At 39.7% G+C, this 23,374-nt stretch overlaps 1 protein-coding gene across 2 annotated transcripts; it reads left to right on the top strand.

Annotated features, from left to right (window-relative positions):
* The first annotated feature begins 587 nt into the window (after positions 1-587).
* galnt5 (polypeptide N-acetylgalactosaminyltransferase 5) lies at positions 588-22,176 on the top strand. Of its 2 annotated transcripts, none has more exons than XR_013822172.1 (10): positions 588-2,559; positions 2,680-2,846; positions 3,352-3,471; positions 3,693-3,828; positions 4,334-4,453; positions 13,015-13,132; positions 13,473-13,786; positions 13,944-14,024; positions 14,137-14,280; positions 21,403-22,176. XR_013822172.1 is itself a non-coding variant. In XM_079880239.1 (10 exons), exons 1-10 carry the CDS (start codon positions 1,481-1,483, stop codon positions 21,538-21,540), a joined length of 2,436 nt encoding a protein of 811 aa, XP_079736365.1. In that variant the 5' UTR covers positions 595-1,480; the 3' UTR covers positions 21,541-21,887. The 2 variants fall into 2 exon arrangements, 1 of the variants encoding a protein (XP_079736365.1); XM_079880239.1 differs by having other exon boundaries at positions 595-2,559; positions 13,473-13,783; positions 13,922-14,024; positions 21,403-21,887.
* Positions 22,177-23,374: the final 1,198 nt, after the last annotated feature.

Below are 23,374 nucleotides of genomic sequence, written 5' to 3'. Positions count from 1 at the left end.
AAGTTACTGGGCAAGTTATATGGTATTTAGCCTACACTGAGTCAAATGTTTGTGACACACTTGACTGAATTTATATTTCTCTTGGTCTTAAATTTTTTTTTTTTTTTTTTTTTTTTAACTAATGCTTGAAATGAGTTTTGTACACAAATATAAACAGGCAACAGTGAATAAATCATGGATACATTTCTTTAGAAAACTATTTTTTTATTTATTCATTTTACTAAATAGATGAGTTGCAGCAGATAGCCTACTTAATAAAAAGCGATTATGTAGGCTATATTAAGTTGGTTGAGAAAATATCCAGACACAAATCTAGTCAAATAAAATAAAATAGGCCTATAAGATTGGCTATAACATTGTTGGTCATTTTACATTCCCGTATTATTATTCTAATATGTGTAAAATAGTTATTATATGGAAGTATAGTAGGTGTGCACGAACTAATACCAAGTAAGTTACTTCAATCATATTGCCATGGTAATCCAAAAAACAATTGTAGTGATATAATTTTTGTATGTTTTAAACGAGTATATTGACTAACATACAGTTACAAATATATGTCTAACTCGAACCACACCCTGAACAGGATTTCATCTGTCAGTGCGTCCAAAATATCGCTGTATATTGACACGTCGTCACATAAAGTGTGTTTAGCCTACGTGTAAAACAGGGCAGGTCTGATGTGCAGGAACTAGGGGCTTAAAAGAGGATGTCCTTAACCCAGTGGAACGTGTGTGCGCGCTTAGAAGTGGCACCTAATTGTCGAAACGAACCTTTAGAAGTCAGAAACGAGTCAGAAAATATTCATTTGAGAAGACCGGAGCAGCACGTGTGTGTAATGACAAACTTTGCGACGACGATCTCAATTGGAAGTTTAACGCGACTATTTCAGCGTTCTTTGAAACGAATTATCTAAAATGGATTTATTGTGGATCTAATATGTCTTTGAATGCAAAACTGCGGAAGTTTGCCAGGACAACAGAGTTTTAGGTCATACTGCAGAAATGTTGCCACGCAGTCGTTTTTGAGTTCGGGATGTTTAGTGAAGTAGTACCCCTCTATGGCTACGTTCTCACACTTGGTGTTTGGCAATAACAACATTTACAACATCATGTTTTGGTACTCTTAAATTGTCTATTTACACCACCAGTCACAAGTGGAATAAACATCGTCTGTATGCCCAGGTAAACCACAGTCAAATCCCGTCTCTATTATCGCGATAGTTTGAATAACTAGCCTACTGTAACTATAGTGACAGAGTTGTTTAATTTGAATTCTGCTAACTTTTGCGGCTTCTCTGCTGTTGTTAAAACGTTGGTTCCAATTGAACTCATTCCTTTTGTTCCATTTTGGCCCACAAAGAACATAATTTCTCTGTTTCTAATTCATTTGCGACTTGTTAATATTTCAGTTAGGTGCATCAGTTTAAGAATGTGGAGTCAGTCAGTACTGCACGGAGTGTGAACATTAAAAAAGAAAAATGCGGTTTAGGAAGTATTTCAGAGGCAGTGGGAGGGTCCTAGCGTTTGTGTTTATCGCATCTGTAATTTGGCTCCTCTTTGATATCGCAGCACTGAGGATATCCTTCAGTGATGTGAATCGGGATCTCAAAGAGAGAGAGATTGTAATAAAACAGGGAAGGAGTAAAGGCAATGTCGAGGATATCTTTAAACATCCTCTGCAAAAAGTAAACGTAGAAAAGAGGGAGTTTTTTAAAAACAAAAAAAGGTTTGAAAAGAAAGTTGATGAGGTTTACAGAAAGTGGCCAAAGTTTAGGACAGAACCCCAAGCTCTGCTAAACAACGATAAACATTTGAATTCAATGTTAATGGCTGACAAGTCTTTTGTGGAACAAAAGGAGGTAATTAATCAAAGCAAAGTGAATCTAACTGTGAAATCACCTGTGGAAGGAACAATTATTAGCATCCCTCCAAAAACAAATGAGACAAAAACTGAAATTAACGGCAAAGTGAACAGTATATCTGCAAAGATAAACAAAATAAATGCTGCTGTTGGACAGACCGAAGCAAATCTAGATGTTAAAGCACATTTACTTACTAAAGTACTGCCTGCTGTCCAGGAGAAAATGTATTCTCCTGCGCTTAAAGAAAACACTTTGGAGAAAGTAAATCATACGAATGACACACTAGTGATGTCACATAAGAAAGTACATGTAGATTCAGGTTTACAAAATAACTTGAGTAATGATTTTCTCAAACCAACAAAGACTGATAAACCTAAAAATATTATTGACAATAGAGAGAAACATGCCAATATTTTCAACAAAACTAAACCAGACATTACTAAAAAAACTGTAGAAATAGCACACTCTCCTAGTGTGCAAGTGAGGAGGTCAGGAGAGCTTCATAAGGTTATGGCCCTAGATGTGACAGACTTACCCAGAGATCCGCAGGCCGTGGGACAGTTTGGACAGCCTGCAAGTGTTCCCAGAGATAAAGAACTGGAGAGTCGAAGACGCTGGAGTGAAGGATATTTTAATGTATTCCTGAGTGAACAGATACCAATAGATAGAGCCATTCCAGACACCAGACCCCAAACGTGAGTTTGAACCATAGAATAATTTTGTTGTATTTGGGGAGGTCATGGCAATTTTTATATCATGACAAGCAGATGTAGCACTGATAAATGTGTAACACCTCCTTATCCTGTATTGTTTAGATGTTCAGAAAATCTTGTTCATGATGACTTGCCCAACACCAGCGTGATCTTCTGCTTTGTGGATGAGGTGTGGTCAACTCTGCTACGCTCAGTGCACAGTGTGCTCAACAGGTCTCCTCCACACCTGCTGAAGGAGATCATTCTGGTGGACGACTGCAGCACCAAAGGTCTGAGGGACAATTCTGTGGTGATTTACTTGCATTTTAAAGAAATTATTTGAATCATGTGAGGTGAGGTCAATGACAGGGTTTATGTCTAATAGTTCAAAGCTTTAGACCTCACACATAGTATTAAAGTCCATTTTGGGTGATTCAAACTCACAAGTCATCAGCACTAAATACGAGGGTAAACGATACAAAATAAGGAACTCTTTTGACTACTTGAAATCTTGAAAAGTTTAACCTAACAATGCCTCATCTATGACAAAACATCAAAAGTGCAGGAATAAAAATATAAGCATGGATTTAATCATGGAAGAAAAAGTTAGTAAAAGCCTCTGACTTATAGACTTATATATGCTATAATCTGTTCTTTAAAATTAAGCATTTTTGCTTTCAAATTGTCATAGAAGTCAGAAAAGTATACCTCTAATTAAAGAAGCCATTGAAGGTATGTTAGTCTTCACCTTTCTGTGGTTTTGTTTCTCTATGAGGGATTTTGTTTGTGTTCTAGACTACCTGAAGGAGCAGCTGGATGTTTATATGTCTCAGTTCCCTAAAGTACAAATCATCCGTCTGAAAGAGAGACAAGGCCTCATCAGAGCCAGGATTGCAGGGGCCAGTGCTGCTACAGGTACTGTACACTCGCACTCAGTTTAATTCATTTTACTGAGAAAGCTTCAATCCATACAGTAGCAATATGCGTAGGGACTGTCCTTGGATTTGTGCTTAATTTAATTGGTTTGGAAATTGGGATACAGCATAGACAGCTGGTATCTCTGCTATAAACAATAAATGTTGTTTTAGTGTTTGGCTGTATAATGATTGTTTCAAGAGATGTTGTTTCATCTGCAGGTGAAGTGTTGACATTCCTGGACTCTCATATTGAGTGTAACGTGGGGTGGCTGGAGCCACTGTTAGAAAGAGTTTACCTGGACCGCAAAAAAGTGGTCTGTCCTGTTATTGAGGTCATCAGCGATAAGGACATGAGGTAATGAAGTATATTCAGTCTTGCAATTAAATAACGGTTGAGCTCCCCTTATGGAACAAAAATGTATGGGAATATACTGCAAAATATAATGCAATATATTACATAATACATTTCCATATATGGGAAACTAGTGCTTTTATTTTTCAATACACTGCAATATATGCATTGACCATGTATGGCTATATATTAATGAATATAAATATTTATAAATGAAGACAAAAATAGCATTACATGTAATATTCACAAAGTTGTATCCTTTATTGTGTACATATACATACATGTTCCCATATAAATGTGAATGCATGTTCTCACACTCACACACACACATATATATATATATATATATACACACACACACACACACACACACACACACACACACACACATTCACGGGATGAGTTACAACAGATTTCGCATGCTTTGCTTCTGACTGACTTCTGAAAGGAGAGCAGTTAAAATTCATGCACTAAAATGTTTTTTTTTTTTTTTTTTTTTTTTTTTCAGTTACATGCTTGTTGATAACTTCCAAAGAGGCATTTTCAGATGGCCACTGGTGTTTGGCTGGAGTGCTCTACCTGAAGAATATATTAGAAAGAACCACGTCAAGGATTCAGACCCCATCAGGTAACGTCAGTGTAATGGCATTGGTCAAATCTGAACAACGACAAATCTAAACTTCACAAATCTTGGGATACATGGACAACAGGACATTCTGAGTAAACAACAAATTTTGAATGAATTTACAATGCACGATGGTGCTAACAGCAGTTTCTAATCTATCAGTCATACACTACCAGTCAAAAGTTTTTAAAGTCCAACTGAAATCAAAATTGACCCTATTTACTTTGTTAGCGCATATTTCTAGTCTTGTGGTGAAAAATTAATCTGTGCAAGTTAATACACAGAAAAAAATTGTTTGCCATCATAATCTTTAATCAAAGTCTGAAAAGTTACTTCCGGTCTGGAATGGCGTTCCTTCTCTGATGATGTAGGTTTGACGGCTTGGGTTGGGAAACGCTTAACCACTCCCCTCAAACCGTTAGTCTGCTATGAGTGAGAGATGGAGAGGAGGAGCGCTAGAGTAAAACCCTGCCCTCTGTTCAATATTCCTTTTCACTGGGAAATACGTCACAACACTGGAGAAAAGTCGTTTGCAACTTCCGGTTCACGCAGACTTTAATGCTTTTAAAAGAAGTATCTTCTGCTCACCAAGGCTGCATTTATTTGATTAAAAATACAACAACAAACAAACTGTAAAATTGTTAAATATTATGACAATTTAAAATATCTGTTTTCTATTTTAATATATTTTAAAATGTAATTTATTCCTGTGATCAAGGCTGAATTTTCAGCATCATTACTCCAGTCTTCATATCAGATGATCTTTCAGAAATCATTCTAATATGTGGATTTGATGCTCAAAAAACATTCATTATTGTTATCAATGTTGAAAACAGTTGTGTACATTTTTTTTCAGGATTCTTTGATGAATAGAAAGTTCAAAAGAACAGTATTTATTTGGAATATAATCTTTTGTAACATTCTAAATGTCTTTTCTGTAACTTTTGATCAATTTAATTAATAAAAATTCTTACTGAACGGTACTTTTGAACGGTAGTGTTTAATGTTACAAAAGCTTTCTATTGGGGGACAACATTAGTATTAGAGAAAGGATAAGAAAGCCTTTAAGGTCTCATAGATAAAATATAATATATATATATATATATATATATATATATATATATATATATATATATATATATATATATATATACATTTTATTTTAATATAGTTTGAGAGTTTAATATAATCAGTTTATAAAAAATCAAATGTTGCCAGACATGACTAAATGAGTTCCTGTCCAATTAAATGAAGATACAATGTTTTGCAATGTATTTCTCTTTTAACATAATACATAGAATAATACTTCCCTAAAGGGACTCATAAGTACATGGCCATGTACCGCCGTATCGTTTACATGAGTCGTTGGTGCTTCGACTGCGATAATTGCCTATTCCAGGTATATTTTTTACTGTGTTATCAGTCATTTTTACTAGGGCTGGACCCGAATATTCGAATATTTGTTCGGTGGGTTGGTATTCAATTTGAAAATTTGAAATTCTAATATTCTGGGTTTTTTTGGTTTTTTTTGCACACCTGGGATCCCCGCAAAACGGTTCTCATTCACGCTTGAATAAGGCCGGCGAAATACTGGCTGCGTGGCGTGAGCGTCTCAGCTGCGTGGCGTGTCCGTTTTTATTTCGGCTCCCATGTTAACAGGTTGGAGTTTACACACTGTGAGACACGCGTCTCAGGCGCGGCTCGGGCCACGCGGAAAACACGTGCATGCTAGAAATAGAACCGACGCCTAAGTGTTCCAGCAACGGGAGTGTTCTCTGGCTAGAGCGCAGAACAGCGGAGTTTGTATGGACCGAAGTGCATGCCTGAGGTTGTGTTTTGGGTTAAGCTGCGTTGCTTTAACATTGTAACGATCACCAGCTGGAGCTGCCCTTGTGAGCCACCAGAGGGCAGTCCACATCAGACTATCATATTCACTCACTAACTACATTTCCCATAACTCACTGCCCGGACTCATCATCACTTATCACTGATCACATTCACCTGTACCTCATTCACTGATTGCATTCACCTGTCTCATCCTGTTAGTCTGTCTATATATACCTTGTTCATTCATTCACTCACCGCGAAGTCTTGTTAAGTGTTACACTGCATTTCTGAGCGTTTCCCTGGTTTTCTTGTTTCTTGGTTTTTGATATCTTGCCCTGTTCCCTGGATTACTCTCTTGCCTCTGGTCCCTGGATTACTCTCTTGCCTCTGGTCCCTGCCTGTTTTGTTTGTTTTGTTTGTTTCTTTGTTTTGACTACCTGCCTGTGTATGACCCTAGCCTGTACTTTGGATTACGCCACTGGATTGCCCCAGCCAATAAAGCTGCATTTGGATCTCCTACTTTGTGTCTCTGAGCAGTACGTGACAGAAGACTTCGCCACACTTCAGATCCAGCAGCTATGACCTCCTGTAATACAGCAGTATGGATCTCACCTGATCTTCCCAGTATGAGCCGGGAGTTCGCTGGACAGATCGCGGCCTTAGCCCTGGATAGCCTCGATCTGTTCCAGTACACCTGGGGGTTTTTTCCTCTCGCTGCCTCTTGCTCTCTGGGTGACGAGGCTATTAAGTTATGTTACCGGCTGGGGGCTAAGGAGGTCGACCCGAGGGAGCTCCCCGATCTCTCTGGTCTGGATTGGAGAGAGGCACTCTCCAGATGTCTGGAGAGCTTCCTTCCGTGGCACCCCAGTCCAGCCGAGCCCGCACTTCACGCCAGTCCAGCTAAGCCTGCACTTCACGCCAGCCCAGAGCCCTCTTCACTGCTGGTCCCGTTCAGCACAGAGCCCTCTTCACCGCTGGTCCCGTCCAGCACAGAGCCCTCTTCACCGCTGGTCCCGTCCAGCACAGAGCCCTCTTCACCGCTGCTTCCGTCCAGCACAGAGCCTTCACTGCTGGTCCCGTCCAGCACAGAGCCTTCACTGCTGGTCCCGTCCAGCACAGAGCCCTCTTCACCGCTGGTCCCGTCCAGCACAGAGCCCTCTTCACCGCTGGTTCCGTCCAGCACAGAGCCTTCACTGCTGGTCCCGTCCAGCACAGAGCCTTCACTGCTGGTCCCGCCCAGCTCAGAGCCCTCTTCGCCGCTGGTCCCGCCCAGCTCAGAGCCCTCTTCGCCGCTGGTCCCGTCCAGCTCAGAGCCCTCTTCGCCGCTGGTTCTGTCCAGCTCAAAGCCTTCTTCATCGCTGGTCCTAACCAGCTCAGAGTCCTCTTCGCCGCTGGTCCTACCCAGCTCAAAGCCCTCGCCGCCGCTGGTCCCGTCAAGCTCAGAGTGCGCTTCTGCTGATCCAGAGACTGTTCACGTCGCTTCTGCTGATCCAGAGACTGTTCACGTTGCTTCTGCTGATCCAGAGACTGTTCACGTCGCTTCTGCTGATCCTGAGACTGTTCATGTCGCTTCTGCTGATGCAGAGACTGTTCACGTCGCTTCTGCTGATCCAGAGACTGTTCACGTCGCTTCTGCTGATCCAGAGACTGTTCACATCACTTCTGCCGATCCAGAGAGTGAGCTTCACGTCACTTCTGCTGATCCAGAGACTGTTCACGTCACTTTTGCCGATCCAGAGACTGAGCTTCACATCACTTTTGCCGATCCAGAGACTGAGCTTTACGTCACTTCTGCTGATCCAGAGACTGTTCACGTCACTTTTGCCGATCCAGAGACTGAGCTTCACGTCACTTCTGCTGATCCAGAGACTGTTCACGTCACTTTTGCCGACCCAGAGACTGAGCTTCACGTCACTTCTGCCGATCCAGAGACTGAGCTTCACGTCACTTATGCCGATCCAGAGACTGAGCTTCACGTCTCTTCTGCCGATCCAGAGACTGAGCTTCACGTCACTTCTGCCGATCCAGAGACTGAGCTTCACGTCACTTCTGCCGATCCAGAGACTGAGCTTCACGTCACTTCTGCCGATCCAGAGACTGAGCTTCACGTCACGTCCGCCCGTCAAGTGTCTCGTCCCGCCGAGACTGAATCTGTTCCTGAGCCTGAAACTGATCCGGATACTGAGCTTGAATCTGTTCCTCTTCCTCTTTCTGCGCCTGTGTCTCCAGACACGATGACCTCCGCCACCGAACCAGTATCTCAGGACAAGATGGCCGACTCCACGCCTGTGTCTTCGGACAAGATGGCCGACTCCACGCCTGTGTCTTCGGACAAGATGGCCGACTCCACGCCTGTGTCTTCGGACAAGATGGCCGACTCCACGCCTGTGTCCTCGGACAAGATGGCCGACTCCACGCCTGTGTCTTCGGACAAGATGGCCGACTCCACGCCTGTGTCTTCGGACAAGATGGCCGACTCCACGCCTGTGTCTTCGGACAAGATGGCCGACTCCACGCCTGTGTCTTCGGACAAGATGGCCGACTCCACGCCTGTGTCTTCGGACAAGATGGCCACCGCCGAGCCAGTGTTTCAGGACAAGATGGTCTCCGCTGAGCCGGTGTCTGTTCCTGAGCCGGTGTCTGTTCCTGTACCTGAGCCGGTGTCTGTTCCTGTCCTTGAGCCGGTGTTTGTTCCTGTGTCTGTTCCTGTACCTGAGCCGGTGTCTGTTCCTGTCCTTGAGCCGGTGTCTGTTCCTGCCCCTGTGTCTGTTCCTGTTCCTGAGCCGGTGTCTGTTCCTGTGCCCTGGCCGCCTGAAGGGTCGTCTCCTCCCTGGTCGCCTGAAGGGTCGTCTCCTCCCTGGTCGCCTGAAGGGTCGTCCCCTCCCTGGCCGCCTGCACAGCCTGCTCCGCCCTGGCCGCCTGCACAGCCTGCTCCGCCCTGGCCGCCTGCACAGCCTGCTCCGCCCTGGCCGCCTGCACAGCCTGATCCGCCCTGGCCGCCTGCACAGCCTGCTCCGCCTGCACAGCCTGCTCCGCCTGCACAGCCTGCTCCGCCCTGGCCGCCTGCACAGCCTGCTCCGCCCTGGACGCCTGCACAGCCTGCTCCGCCCTGGACGCCTGCACAGCCTGCTCCGCCCTGGTCGCCTGCACAGCCTGCTCCGCCCTGGCCTTCCGCCCTGCCGGAGTCTTCAGGTCCCCTTCCGCTGCACGGGCCTGGCCCTCCGTCCCGCCCCCGGGTCCGCCTCCGCTCCACCTCCCTCCTGGACACTTTTAGGAGCGTCTGGAATCCGCTCCTTAAAGGGGGGGCTATGTAACGATCACCAGCTGGAGCTGCCCTTGTGAGCCACCAGAGGGCAGTCCACATCAGACTATCATATTCACTCACTAACTACATTTCCCATAACTCACTGCCCGGACTCATCATCACTTATCACTGATCACATTCACCTGTACCTCATTCACTGATTGCATTCACCTGTCTCATCCTGTTAGTCTGTCTATATATACCTTGTTCATTCATTCACTCACCGCGAAGTCTTGTTAAGTGTTACACTGCATTTCTGAGCGTTTCCCTGGTTTTCTTGTTTCTTGGTTTTTGATATCTTGCCCTGTTCCCTGGATTACTCTCTTGCCTCTGGTCCCTGGATTACTCTCTTGCCTCTGGTCCCTGCCTGTTTTGTTTGTTTTGTTTGTTTCTTTGTTTTGACTACCTGCCTGTGTATGACCCTAGCCTGTACTTTGGATTACGCCACTGGATTGCCCCAGCCAATAAAGCTGCATTTGGATCTCCTACTTTGTGTCTCTGAGCAGTACGTGACAAACATTGTGGAAAATAAAATAATAGAAACAAAATGTATTAGCCTTTTTACCCGTTATTATCAATCTAAATTAATCTCATTTTTAATTTAACTTAATTTTGTTTTTCTTTATTTAAATTTCGTTTTTCTTTATTTAAATCTACCCTTTACTGTGTCAGTAATTTTAGTCAGAAAAATATTAGACTACCTTAAAAGTATTGCTTAATTTAACAGACCTGTGTGTGTGCGTTTTATATCACTAGTGCAGTGTCCGTTCTCTGAGCATATAAGCCATGCCCACGTGAGGTGCGCCGCTTCCCGCTCGCGCTGTTGGAAGTGTTCCCGGTTCTGGCTGACCTAATTTATGCAGCCTAATAATCAGTTAACTGATTTGAATAATAGGAATGTATAATTTTCTATGTGTATGCCAGGTTAAAGAGATGTGTTTTTAGTCTAGATTTAAACTGACAGAGCGTGTCTGCTTCCCAGACAATGTTAGGAAGACTGTTCTAGAGTTTAGGTGCTAAATAGGAAAAGGATCTACCGCCAGCAGTCGATTTTGATATTCTAGGTATTATCAACTGGCCAGAGTTTTGAGATCGCGATAGCGTGAAGGACTATAATGCGTTAAGAGCTCGCTCAAGTACATGGGAGCTAAACCATTTAGTACTTTGTAAGTAATCAGCAATATTTAAAAATGTATACGATGTTTAATAGGGAGTCAATGCAGTTCTTCAGAACTTCCTGGTTCTGGTAAGAACTCAAACTACAGCTGGTACAAAACGCACCAGCTAGTTTATTATGCGTTCAGGGCAACCACCCATAAGAGCATTATAATAATCTAGCCTTGAGGTCATACTTTGAATATATTGAACATAAACAGAATATATTTACATAAACACTTTTTTTCAATGATCACTCAAATGTGGTGATCAAACCACCACCATTATGGCGTTTCCGCTTATAATGAAGTTATAAGCGGAAACGCCACGTGAAAGCTACATTTGATTTTACTTAGCTACATGTGCGCCTGTGTTTTGTGTCGTAACTCCGTGAGAAATATCTTGTGATCGACGCAATGGATTATGTTGATTTTGGACACATTTTTATCGTGGGATTCTGCTTTAAATAATGGTTTACAATCACCATTTACTATTGGAGCATGTGTCATGAAGTTACGAGTGAGAATGTGACATAAATGTCGTATCCATATATTATTTACAAATGGGTCTTGCAGGGCTTCACAAACAAAAACATGTTTAGTCAAAGCCCAAAACAGTTATACTTGTTGTATTTTACTCCTTAGGCTTGGGGTGTTCCTGGTTTTCTGCTTGGCTTGATTCCATGTAAATGGTTGTAGCCTATAGCCTATGTAGGTCGCATAAATTTAAAAAGAAAAAAGTTTGAAAGCCACTGGTCTACCCTCCCGCTGCATGTTGCAACTCACCCACCATCTCCTCCTCTGGAGTCAGAAGCATCTGAGGTCACTTCGTGCCACTCATATTCCGGGCATGCTCAATCGTGCAACTGATGAGCTCTCACGACAGCCTACGCTTCCGAGAGAATTGAGAGACTCCATCCCCAGGTGTTCCAGCTGATCTTGAGATGCTTCGGAGCTGCACAGGTACACCTGTTTGCCTCTCCGACACGTCCCATTGCCGGTTGTTTTACTCCCTCCCCCAGTGAGCCTACTTGCACAGACATTGTGCAAAGTCAGGGAGGATGAGGAACAGGTCTTGCTAGTTGCACCCTACTAGCCCAACTGGACCTGGTTCCCAGAACTAATGCTCCTTGCAACAGCCTCTCCCTGCCGCATTCTCTGAGGTAATACCTCAGAGACCGGGGCACCCTATGGCACCCGCGTCCAGACCTCTGGAACCTTCACATGTGGTTTGTGCACAGAATACAGAGGACTTAGGTGATCGACCCCAGGCGGTGGTACACACCATCAGTTTGGCGAGAGCACCCTCTACGAGGCACACCTTGAAGTGGAACCTGTTTGTCGAGTTGTGCTCTTCTCACTGAGAAAATCCCCGGAGATGCCCAATCAGGGCGGTGCTTTACTTCCTGCAGGAAGGGTTGGAGCGAAGGCTGTCTCCCTCCATCCTGAAAGTGTATGTTGCTGCTATTGCCGGAGTATTGTTGGAGTTCATCCAGCACCCTGCAGCAATCAGACGCAGAGCAGAGTCCACTCTACCCTCTCTGTTCGGTGTTGACTTCTCTCTAACTAAGCTGAATATACCACAGATATTGTCCATATGTAGCACTGCCCTAATGGTCCATTTCATATGTGTAATTCCCACATGACACCTCCCTACGGGTAGGATGTGGTCTCCGTATGTGGTCTTCTTTCTGCTTGGAAAAGACTCGCTTTCCCAGTGTTATCCAATAATCTCAATGAATGAGTTAGAAGGAACAGCAGTGATTGACCTTCTCTGCGTAAAGCCCTGTCCCATCTTCCGCCCCAGTAGGTGCGGGGAATAAGGTGGCTCACGTGGAACGCTGGAAGTTCAGTCGACATAGGAAGTCGATGTCAAACGTGACTGACTTATAGGGAACGTCTAGGTTACTATGGTTACTATATACGTTACGTCCTGTCGCCACAATTGCTGCACTACCGCTGAGCGACTGGGTCACCGGCTCTGCTCCTCAGCGCAAACCTGAATGTGCATTGCACATGCGCTTTCTTATATACCCGCTCTGCGGGGCAGAGTTCACTATGCAAATCTTGCACGCCAATGTGCACTGGCTTGTTTAGTTTACACTCGAAGGTTGTTGGGCTCTAAGGCGAGTTCCAAGTTCGTCAGTTCAGTTCAGTTCTGACATAATGTCTCTGTTCCTTCCTTCAGGGAACGGGGTTTACAATAGTAACCTAGACGTTTATGTGTGTGTACTTTCAGTTCTAATTGGGGTTCTAATTGTGTTTTTATTCTTGCACAGGTGTCCTGTTATGGCAGGGGGTCTTTTCTCTATAGATAAGAGCTATTTCTATGAGCTGGGGGCATACGACCCAGGCCTGGATGTCTGGGGTGGTGAAAACATGGAAATCTCTTTCAAGGTAAATTAGCAAAGGTGTATTAGCTGAGACCAGAGATCAAAGATTTAAAGTGATCTTTTTTTTCTTTTTCATTTTTGATAATATAGTTCATTGTATTGCATTTTTGGCCTCTTTCTGTCTCTCTCCCTCCTTTTTTTTAATTATTGAGTTAAATTATTGAGCACAGTCTTGTAGACATATCAGCATGGACTTTTAATGAAAAACAGAAATATGACTATGTTTGGTCTAAAACTTGGCGATTTTTTTTTTTATATGAGTCCTTTTAAACTTTTATTGAGCTTACTTAAATAATTGTATAGATTGTTCAGTGGTAGCAGGTAATGTGTTACTTGTGCTGTAGATCTGGATGTGTGGTGGCGAGATTGAAATCATCCCCTGCTCACGTGTCGGACACATCTTCCGTGGCGATAATCCTTACAAGTTCCCTAAAGACCGTGTGAAGACAGTCGAGAGAAACTTGGCCAGGGTTGTAGAGGTGTGGCTGGATGAATATAAAGAGCTATTTTATGGTCATGGCTACCACCACCTACTGGACAAAAGTGTGACTGATATAGGAAATCTGACAGAACAGATTCAACTGAGAGAAAAACTCAAGTGTAAAAGCTTTAAATGGTACTTGGAGAATGTGTACCCAGACCTGGACGCCCAGGAGTGGTAGGTAGAAAATATATAAACTTTAGAGGACATTTATTGTAGAAGATATATTATTTGATTTGGCTAATTCTTCTGTAACTAATCTTAGAGACATTCTTCTTGCATTGTTTTTTAGTTCTATTGTTTTCTGTTTAGAAATTTACGTCTGTTTTTTCAGATTTTTAATGTTGGAGCCAGGAAATGTTTGGTATTTCAAAATGGCATATTTTCATTTGATAAATGTGAGCTCACAAATAAGGTAAATCCAATTCAGATGTATTATTCACATGGGTATTCTATTCTGCTGTATAATCTTTCATCTGTTCACTGTTTCACAATCTTTCACTGTTCTGCTTTCTCATACCTCACAGAGTCAACAATTTAGCTACACCTGGTTAAGGATGCTTCGACAGAACACTTCCTGCTTGGCTCCTCAGGAAACACAGATTATCATGGAACCATGTGACAACACTAAGCCACATCTCCGCTGGATGCACAAGTCTGGTAAAGTTTTGGTAAGTCCTGGGCAAAATGTAATCTCTAGGTATAGCATCGATACCCTTCAGCCGTGACTTATTCACCATACAGCACTAGCTTTGTGTACCTTACTGCTTTTATAAAACCTCACAATACAAATATTAAAGCCAAAAATATGTATTAATGCTACTTTCATGAAGTAAAATCACTAAATGCTTTCCTTCCGCTGGAAAAAATTGTCACTGACCATGAACAGCAACAAAATATTTCTAATCCTATGTGTAATATGCATCATCTCATGGAGCTCAAATTAAATAGATTAGGAACTGTTCTCATTCTGTGTCTTTTTTTTATGTGATATTTCCTCATAAAAATACAGCTGCTTATCTCTCAGCATGAGAAATATCACTGTGGTGATATCGACATGGTTCTCTTAAGTTGAGGCTCAGCAGTGAGAACGTCGCTCCAGCACTTTCTTTGATTTAAGTTTGACCTCTAGTAGCTCTGTAGTGAGCTTTCACACTTATGTCCACTCACAGACATAATTTCCCTCGATTCGAGATGTAAAATAACGTCCTTGTTTACACCCTTGTTTCAGTTCCTTTCAATATAAAAGTCTTTGTATTGAAGTAAAATAATGACAAATGTTTTTGAAACAAAAAAGCTTGTTGAATTGCACTACTTGAAAAAATATGCATTGCATTAACCCTGCTTGCATTTTTTTAATGCATTGTATTTTTAGGGCTTGCATTTTTATTGGCTGAAATTCAACATGGTTGTATATTTAAGCTGTGAATATTTCAATTCAAAACATTTCACACACGTTTTCATTATTAAAAATTCAATAATCCATATTCACCTTTCAGATTTCACTTCCAAAATTTACATTCTGTTTAAAAATGCAACCTATAATATAGGGCAGCACGATATTGAAGAAAAATGTGATATGCGATAACTCATTAAATAATGCGATATGCAATACGATAATGCTTAAAGTGTGTAAAATAAACTTAAATTATCTTTAAAATATATTTAAAATTATATAACCTTAAATATACGTGTTTCACATTCTTTTTATGACAAGAAAACATCCCTACAACTTCTGAATGTGAACAGCATTGTTTTACTGTAGCATAAGAAGTGTTATTTTAACATCAGTGTAAACCACAGGGTTTAGGGTTTCAGGTTATCCTACATTAGGTTTATTTAACAACAGAAACTGAATAATCAAATGTAAAAATAAACATTGCTTAGTTTTCACTATGAATTACATATATAGGCTACTGATTCTTATTAAAGCTACAAAAGTTATTCAGCCAAGAGCAGTGAGTGATTTTTTTCTTTGTCTTTAGTTCATGACCCCAGTTATTGCAAGCCGTTGCGATATGCATATCGCGATATAAACATTTGCGATATTTCGCTAATTTTGATATATTGTGCAGCCCTAGTATAATATTCGACAGGCAATTTATGGTCCATTTTATTTCGCTTTACATATTTGCTTCCACAAATTCAGAGAAAATTCAACATTTAACATAGTCTGGGAACGGCAGGAATATCAGTAGGCCTAGATTGCCGGTTGATAATCTCCATAGCTGTTAGTCGACATTACCAGCAGGAGTTGCAAGCGGCTGTTGATGACTAGAGCAATGGGTGAGAGAGTCATTCATTCATGGAAAACGGATTTACAGAAATGGAGCAAGTGGTAAGTATTTGTGATGATTATCAGGACCAGTTTATATGGAAAAGCTGATAAAGACACAAAAGATGTGTTTACATTTAAGTCTTCACAGTTAGTTTTGCACATGTAAGCAGCTTTCTCTACCGTGAACGAGATTATACTGTTATTCCCCGATGCTGATGTACAGATAAAACGTTAAATCTGAGGTAGTAGACATATATTCCTCTCGGTTGTTTAGTTTTCTAAACTTTATATTGCGGCACTGTGCTGCAAAACTGGGGATTCCCTCAATAAGTCATTCTCCAGGATTCCCCTGCGGTCAGGACTCTTAATGCTTAATGGACTAATACAGTGATGTAAAAGACCAAACTCGCACCTTATTGGGAATGTAGGCTATATTAGATATAGGAACAGGCAAGCGGACTCAGAATATGAATGTAATGCGCAAAGTTTCACGCTAAGCGATTGTGAAATACTGGCTAAAGTTGGCTGCTAAGCGATTGTGAAATACTGGCTAAAGTTGGCTTGACATTGCATATTCGATATTCGCACATTTAGGGACCGTCTCTAAAATTACATATAACATAATAATACATAATACACAATAATACACACGTTTCTAACTTCAATAGCATTTGAAGAGAATGACTTGCAGTCATAAAACCAACTGTAAATTGTTCATGTGTCAGCATGATGCTTGAGATAATACACTTTTTAGATAATTGATATTAAAATAAATATGAGATTATGCGGTAGGCCTACTGAAAAAATAGCAAATAAACATGATTTGACAGTTTATTTAAATATCAAAAATCTAAAAGGTGTGGCCTGGCACCTACATGAACACTTTACAGTTGGTTTTATGACCAAGTCATTCTCTTCAAATGCTATTGTAGAAACATGTGTACCAATGTTGTATGTAACTTTAGAGACGGTTCCTAAATGTGCGAATATCGAATATGCAGTGTCATGCCAACTTCATGCCAATATTTCACTGGGAATCGATTAGCGTGAAACTTTGCGCGTTACGTTCATTCTGAATCCGCTAGCCTGTTCCTATATCTAATATAGCCTACATCCCCAATAAGGTGCGAGTTTTGTTCTTTTACATCACTGTATTAGTCCATTAAGCGTTAAGAGTTCTGACCGCAAGTGAACCCTGGAGAATGACGTATTGAAGGTATCCCCAGTTTTGCAGCACAGTGCCGCAATATAAAGTTAAGAAAACGAAACAACCGAGAGGAATATATGTCTACTACCTCAGATTTAACGTTTTATCTGTACATCAGCATCGTTCACGGTAGAGAAAGCTGCTTACATGTGCAAAACTAACTGTGAACACTTAAATGTAGCTAAACACAGCTTTTGTGTTTTTATCAGCTTTTCCATATATAAACTGGTCCTGATAATTACCACTTGCTCCATTTCTGTAAATCCATTTTCATGAATGAATTACTCTCTCACCCATTGCTCTAGTCTTCGTCAACAGCCGCTTGCAACTCCTGCTGGTGATGTCGACTAACAGCTATGGAGATTATCAACCCGCAATCTCAGTAGATATTCCTGATATTCCTGCTGTTTTCGGATGTCAAATGTTGAATTTTCTGTTGAATTTGAACCACTGAATTTGTAAAGCAAAATAAAATGGACCGAAAATTGCCTGTCGAATATTATAGGTTGTATTTTTTAAACAGAATGAACATTTTGGAAGTGAAATCTGAAAGGTGAATATGGATTATTGAATTTTTAATAATGAAAACGTGTGTGAAATGTTTTGAATTAAAATATTCACAGCTTAAATATACAACCATGTTGAATTTCAGCCCATACAAATGCAAGCCCTAAAAATACAATGTATTAAAATGCAAGCAGGGTTAATGCAATGCATATTTTTTCAAGTAGTGCAATTCAACAAGCTTTATTTTATTGTTTATTTTTTTAAAACATTTGTCATTATTTTACTTCCATACAAAGACTTTTATATTGAAAGGAACTGAAACAAGGGTATAAACAAGGACGTTATTTTACGTCTCGAATCGAGGGAAATTATGTCTGTGAGTGGGCATAAGTGTGAAAGCTCACTACAGAGCTAATTTCATTTTTGACAATATGGGACCTTTAAATAGTCTTTTTGCGGTTTTATATTCACAGAAACTAGTACATTTCGTGGTATACATCGGCTACAGTGCTCCTAGTAAAAAAGTTAGTCTCGCTTAAATAAACATGGAAGCGACTGAAAGCAGCTGCCTATTAGTGGGTACCGAATATACCCGGTATGCGGTACATGGTATCGCCACATTTAAAATGTCAATACTAACTTGGTACCGAAGTACCGGTACTTTTGACAACCCTACTAGAAATGCAAGCTATGTGTTCTCGTCAACAATATATATAACGATGCAAGCTGATAGAGATGGGAACCCAGCAACCACCTGAGCAAGTATCATCAGTAAGTCATTTGATAATGATTACAAAACCTTTATACTCCATTTTGATAAATTAAAAGCCATTAGGAGTGATAATGAATGACAGGAGCGTGCTCTGAAGCTGCATCAACATGTTAAGCATATCTAATAAAAATATTACCCTTAAAATAAAAGAAAGGTTTTTTTTTTTTTTTACTTTAACCTTCTCATACATATCAGGCAGTGTCAGGTTTTATATAGTGGGTATGAACGTGACGTCACCTAATCACACTGAGTGGCAAAAAGACTGAGCATTTGTTTTCAGTGTGAATGCCGCAAAAAACACACAAAACACATCTAAAACGGGAAAGAGCTTTGAGATTGACTGTACAAATAGACTTGACAAGAAATCTGAGGCATATTTTTACAGACTTCCTGAAAGCTACAGAACAGAGAAGCAAATAGATTGTTGCAATTCATAGAAACAGCTGGACTCCAGGCAGTGAAACGTGGTTTTGCAGTTATCATATTGTGTCAATATGTTGAATTTTGGGGTAAAATCATACTCTATATATTGTATTGTTATATATTGTATTGACAATTCCTCAATTAAATATTTACCATCGTATATTCAAAAATCAGGCACATATAAGTGTCAGGAAACATGATTCTTGGTTGCATGTCAATATCCATGGGTCACTGGATCTTTGTTAAGTTGTTAAGGAACACTGTATCGAGTCCAACCTTTAGTTTAAACTGATAATTGTTTGTTTTACTGGCGTTTTCGCAGTTTCCCCTGTTAAATCCAGTCATGCAGCAGCTCTTATGCCACTCAGTCCAGCTGATGCATACCCACTATTACAAAATGTATTTTAGCTACTTCATTATCAAAACCTTTTCTAATCTTTACAAAACACATTGCTGGAAAGGTCTGAGCCTCAAGTTTCCATATTTGGTGTCTGTTTTGTGATAGAAGTGAAATTTGGATAGAAATTGATCAATTTGTTACAGAAGAACCTATCAAAAAAATGTCAATGGAATGTGGGTGACACCCGGTGGATAATTTTGGTACAGCGCCTAAACAAAATCTCATAGGAACTTAAATTTTTGTGAAATCAACTTCAAATTTGATGATATAGACATATGGCTTTGATTTTATAGTAATTTTAGAGTAAAAGTTATTTTGTAAAATATATATTTTATATAAAATAAAAAATATTTTGTACAGTACATTTGATTTACAGTAAATTTAAACTTCCAAAACTTTTTCATTCTTTCATTTTTTGAATTGCTCAATAGTCTGCTGAGTGTCTTCTAACTTAGATAACTAACTTACAAGACCAAACTTAGGTCTATATTCCAAAGCATTGTTGAATAACAACCATTTAAGTTTGGAAAGTGCATTTTCACATCTATTCTCAAAAAGGGGGTTACCGTTAAGGGGTTAAAAATTACCATGGTAAAACAGAGTTCCAAAGGTAATTTTAACTGTCATCAGCCAAACCGTATCCACTTCTGATGCCTAAAATAAATAATGTTTACAGGCGATTTAAGCAAAGCCCTAAACTGTAAAAACAAACTAAATTATCTGCAGCACATACTTACATTAATGTTTGTTAAAAACATGACCTCAGACCTCAGGTAAATTTAGTACTTTTGGAGAATTGTTGGGGGGCCTGTGCCCCCGTAGTGCTCAAACTCTTTCAAAGTGTATGGACTCAGTCATTAAGACTGTCTTTGCCGCCATCTAATGGCATAATAATGTAACTTTCACTGAAGTCGAAATCACAATCACTAACGGACCATTTCTCAATGTCAAATACAGCAAAATAAAATAAAATATTATTTGTTGAACAAATAATATTTAAATGAACAATAGCCATTATAAAAGTATAGGAAGTTTTTACAATAGGAAATAAACAAAGTAAACAGTTCAGCCAAAAGTACAAAAGCAGTGCTCTAGTTAGTACAGGAAATACGTTACATAAAAATTAATTGTGAACTTTTATAAAGATAAGTTTGGTCATTAACTTTTATATGCATCATTATGCAAAAACACATAAGGAGAGTTCTCCGCATTAAAGACCAACATGCTAATACATTTCTATCCGACACAGTAGGACATTAAATTGAATGTGAAGGATTTTAACTGTGACACGATGATTGACAGGGTAGTTTAAACGGTGGTGGGATCTATGTAACTGAGCGACAGAGTGGTCTGCTAAAGATGCAATTATGATGAATTAGTATGTCCCAAAGCTTGCCTACTAATCTGCTACGAACTCAAAAGTATGTACTTTTTCTTCACAAAATCAGTACAGAATTTTAGGGTGTAATATAAGAAATCAAATTGAGACGCAGCATTAATAAATTCTTAAATTCAACAATCATTTAAAATTAAAAACAGATTTATTTATTTTTAAATGATAGAACAAATAAATAGCATATATATATATATATATATATATATATATATATATATATATATATATATATATATATTAATTATCTTTTATTGACTAAAACTATCATATTCTGAAAGGCTCCAATACAGATTGGCACTAAAGCACTTATGAATAATGATATGCTTAAAGCACATGGAGTTCCAGGTATATGTAATATTGTGTGTGTGCAACACTGAGAGTATCTGTCCAACTGTTTACTGAAACTTTTTCATTGAGTTTTATATTCCAATTACTGTGTGAATGACGAGTTTTATTCAGTCCTTTCATCTGATAGTGAGCACCACACCATTCAGAATCAACAATAAACTCATTTTAAACAAAAGCCATGACCTTTATGTTCAGATTATGCATAATAATGGGAACATTGGAACATCTTGGAGAGAGATTTACTGTGCTGACTGTAGTAAATGTATGTGACACTGTTTGAAGATGCTGAATGGAGAATGACATTTGACAGCTGCTGCGAATGAAACCGTTTCTGATACTGAGTATCAGATCGGTGCATCCCTAGTTGTTTGTACTCTTGGATACCTAGCTCAAGATTTAAGTGTGATTAGTTCAAGTGTGTAAAATTGTTTTGACCAAAGTCTACCTTCTATATCTGTTTAGACGGAGCATGTGATGATAGAGAGTCATTCCCAACCCATCTGTCTGGAAGCTGGAGTTAAAGCTGGCATCTACCTTAAGAACTGTGATCCCATCAATACTTTTCAAAAATGGCAGTTCACACACTACTACGCTCAGTGAGATGCTCCAGAATATCACTCACATATTCTCCATCACAACTTTCTCCTCTGTTTATTGATATTTCTTTATTTTTATTTTTATTTTATTTTATTTTTTGTCTTTAAATATGTATGGTTTGAGGAAAAGGTTTTGTGTAAGGTGCAGATACAGTAATTACTCATAATTGTTTGGGGATTGATCCAGGTGTCTCGTTTTGCCAATTCAGATTATTCATATTTTAGGGTTTTTTTGAGAAATACTTTTGGATATTGATAGCAAATTACACACAGGGGTTTTGTACAACAAAAAAAAACATTTTTAAAAAACCCTGTGAGGATTTTTTACAATAAAGTTCAAATTGTCTCTGAACACTATCAAGAATTTCATTTTTCACATCTTGTTGAAGTGGGTATGAAATGACTGACTTTATTATCGTATTGTGTATTTCCAAGTGAAACTGCTTTTTGAACAAGAACAAAAATGTAGATTGGATTGTGAAAAGTGAGTGTTGCATACCTCTAAGGACCGCTGGCCCAACGACTTAATCCAATGGTGTGGCTGAAGGTTTTCTGCGCATTCTGTATTTTCCTTGCACTACTGTGCATAAGTTATTGCAGTTAAAGTGATTTAGTTCTAATTAAATCACTGTTTGACTCCATTTTATCATGACCTTGAATTTAGGTTGGAATGATAATTGATAATTGGTCATTTATATAATAATTTATCTTGACATTTTTGAGTATCCAATCGTAGATAACTTGCCGGTCTTGGTCATTAGTTAGAAGTACAATATTACTGACAATATTATTTAGATGGCCATCCATGTTTGCTTTTTGGCTAAAAGTACTTTTTAGTCCCTTTAGCAATTTGCAAAGATAGACCAATATTAATTAGTCTAATTATTTCATAGTGGGTAAGAATAAAATGTAACACTTTATTATTAGTCAGGTAAACATGTGTCATGCCAGTTCCATAACTGATTCAAAGATACTCGATACACAACATTAAATGCTCAAACCTAAAGTTAAGAGTAGAAGATACCTGACATCAGAAAGCTACATATTACTGACTGTATGGAATGCACTCCATATTGGTCATCTGGCTACAGCATCACCATGAGCCTTTTGCAACCTTTTACTTAAGTGCCCAGGCCAACAAAACATTCTACAAATGGAGACATGAACTTTAACTTCATAGTTCACTTTAAAATGAAAATTAGCCCATGATTTACTCATCCTCAAGCCATCCTAGGTGTATATGACTTTCTTCTTTCAGACAAATATAATCAGAGTTATATTAATAAACACCTTGAAGCTTCCAGGCTTTATAATGGCAGTGGATTGCAACCATCAGTTTGAAGCTCAAAAAAGTGCATCCATCCATCATAAACAAACTCCACACGGCTCTGGGGGGTTAATAAAGGCCTTCTGAAGCAAAGCGATGAGTTTGTGTAAGAAAAATATTCATATTTCATCCAAACGGCCATACGCAGTCTACTTACGCCTAAAGCGCAACTTATGACGTAGGAAGTAATGGAACTCGCATAAGTTGCGCTTTAGACTTAGGTCAAATCTGTATGTTCGTTTGGCCGGAAGCTAGTTATTTTACTTTATAAAGTTTTAAATATGAATATTTTTCTTACACACACACAAATCACTTAGCTTCAGAAGGCCTTCATTAACCCCCCGGAGCCGTGTGGATTTCTTATATAATGGATGGATTCACTTTTTTGAGCTTCAAACTGATGGTTGCCATGCACTGCCATTATAAAGCTCGGAAGCGTCAGGGTGTTAAATAATATAACTCAGATTGTATTCTTCTGAAAAAAGAAAGTCATATACACCTCGCTGCTGCC

This window comes from Squalius cephalus (assembly GCF_949319135.1).
Source record: "Squalius cephalus genome assembly, chromosome: 9".
Lineage (NCBI taxonomy): Eukaryota > Metazoa > Chordata > Actinopteri > Cypriniformes > Leuciscidae > Squalius > Squalius cephalus.
This window is presented reverse-complemented; position numbering and strand designations above follow the sequence as displayed.

Bases quoted from the DNA above. Each gene is read 5' to 3' on its own strand.
- galnt5 (XM_079880239.1), top strand. From the start codon at position 1,481: ATGCGGTTTAGGAAGTATTTCAGAGGCAGTGGGAGGGTCCTAGCGTTT. The intron at 2,847-3,351 runs GTCTGAGGGACA...TTTGTGTTCTAG, and splicing joins GGACGACTGCAGCACCAAAG to ACTACCTGAAGGAGCAGCTG. The intron at 13,133-13,472 runs GTAAATTAGCAA...CTTGTGCTGTAG, and splicing joins ACATGGAAATCTCTTTCAAG to ATCTGGATGTGTGGTGGCGA.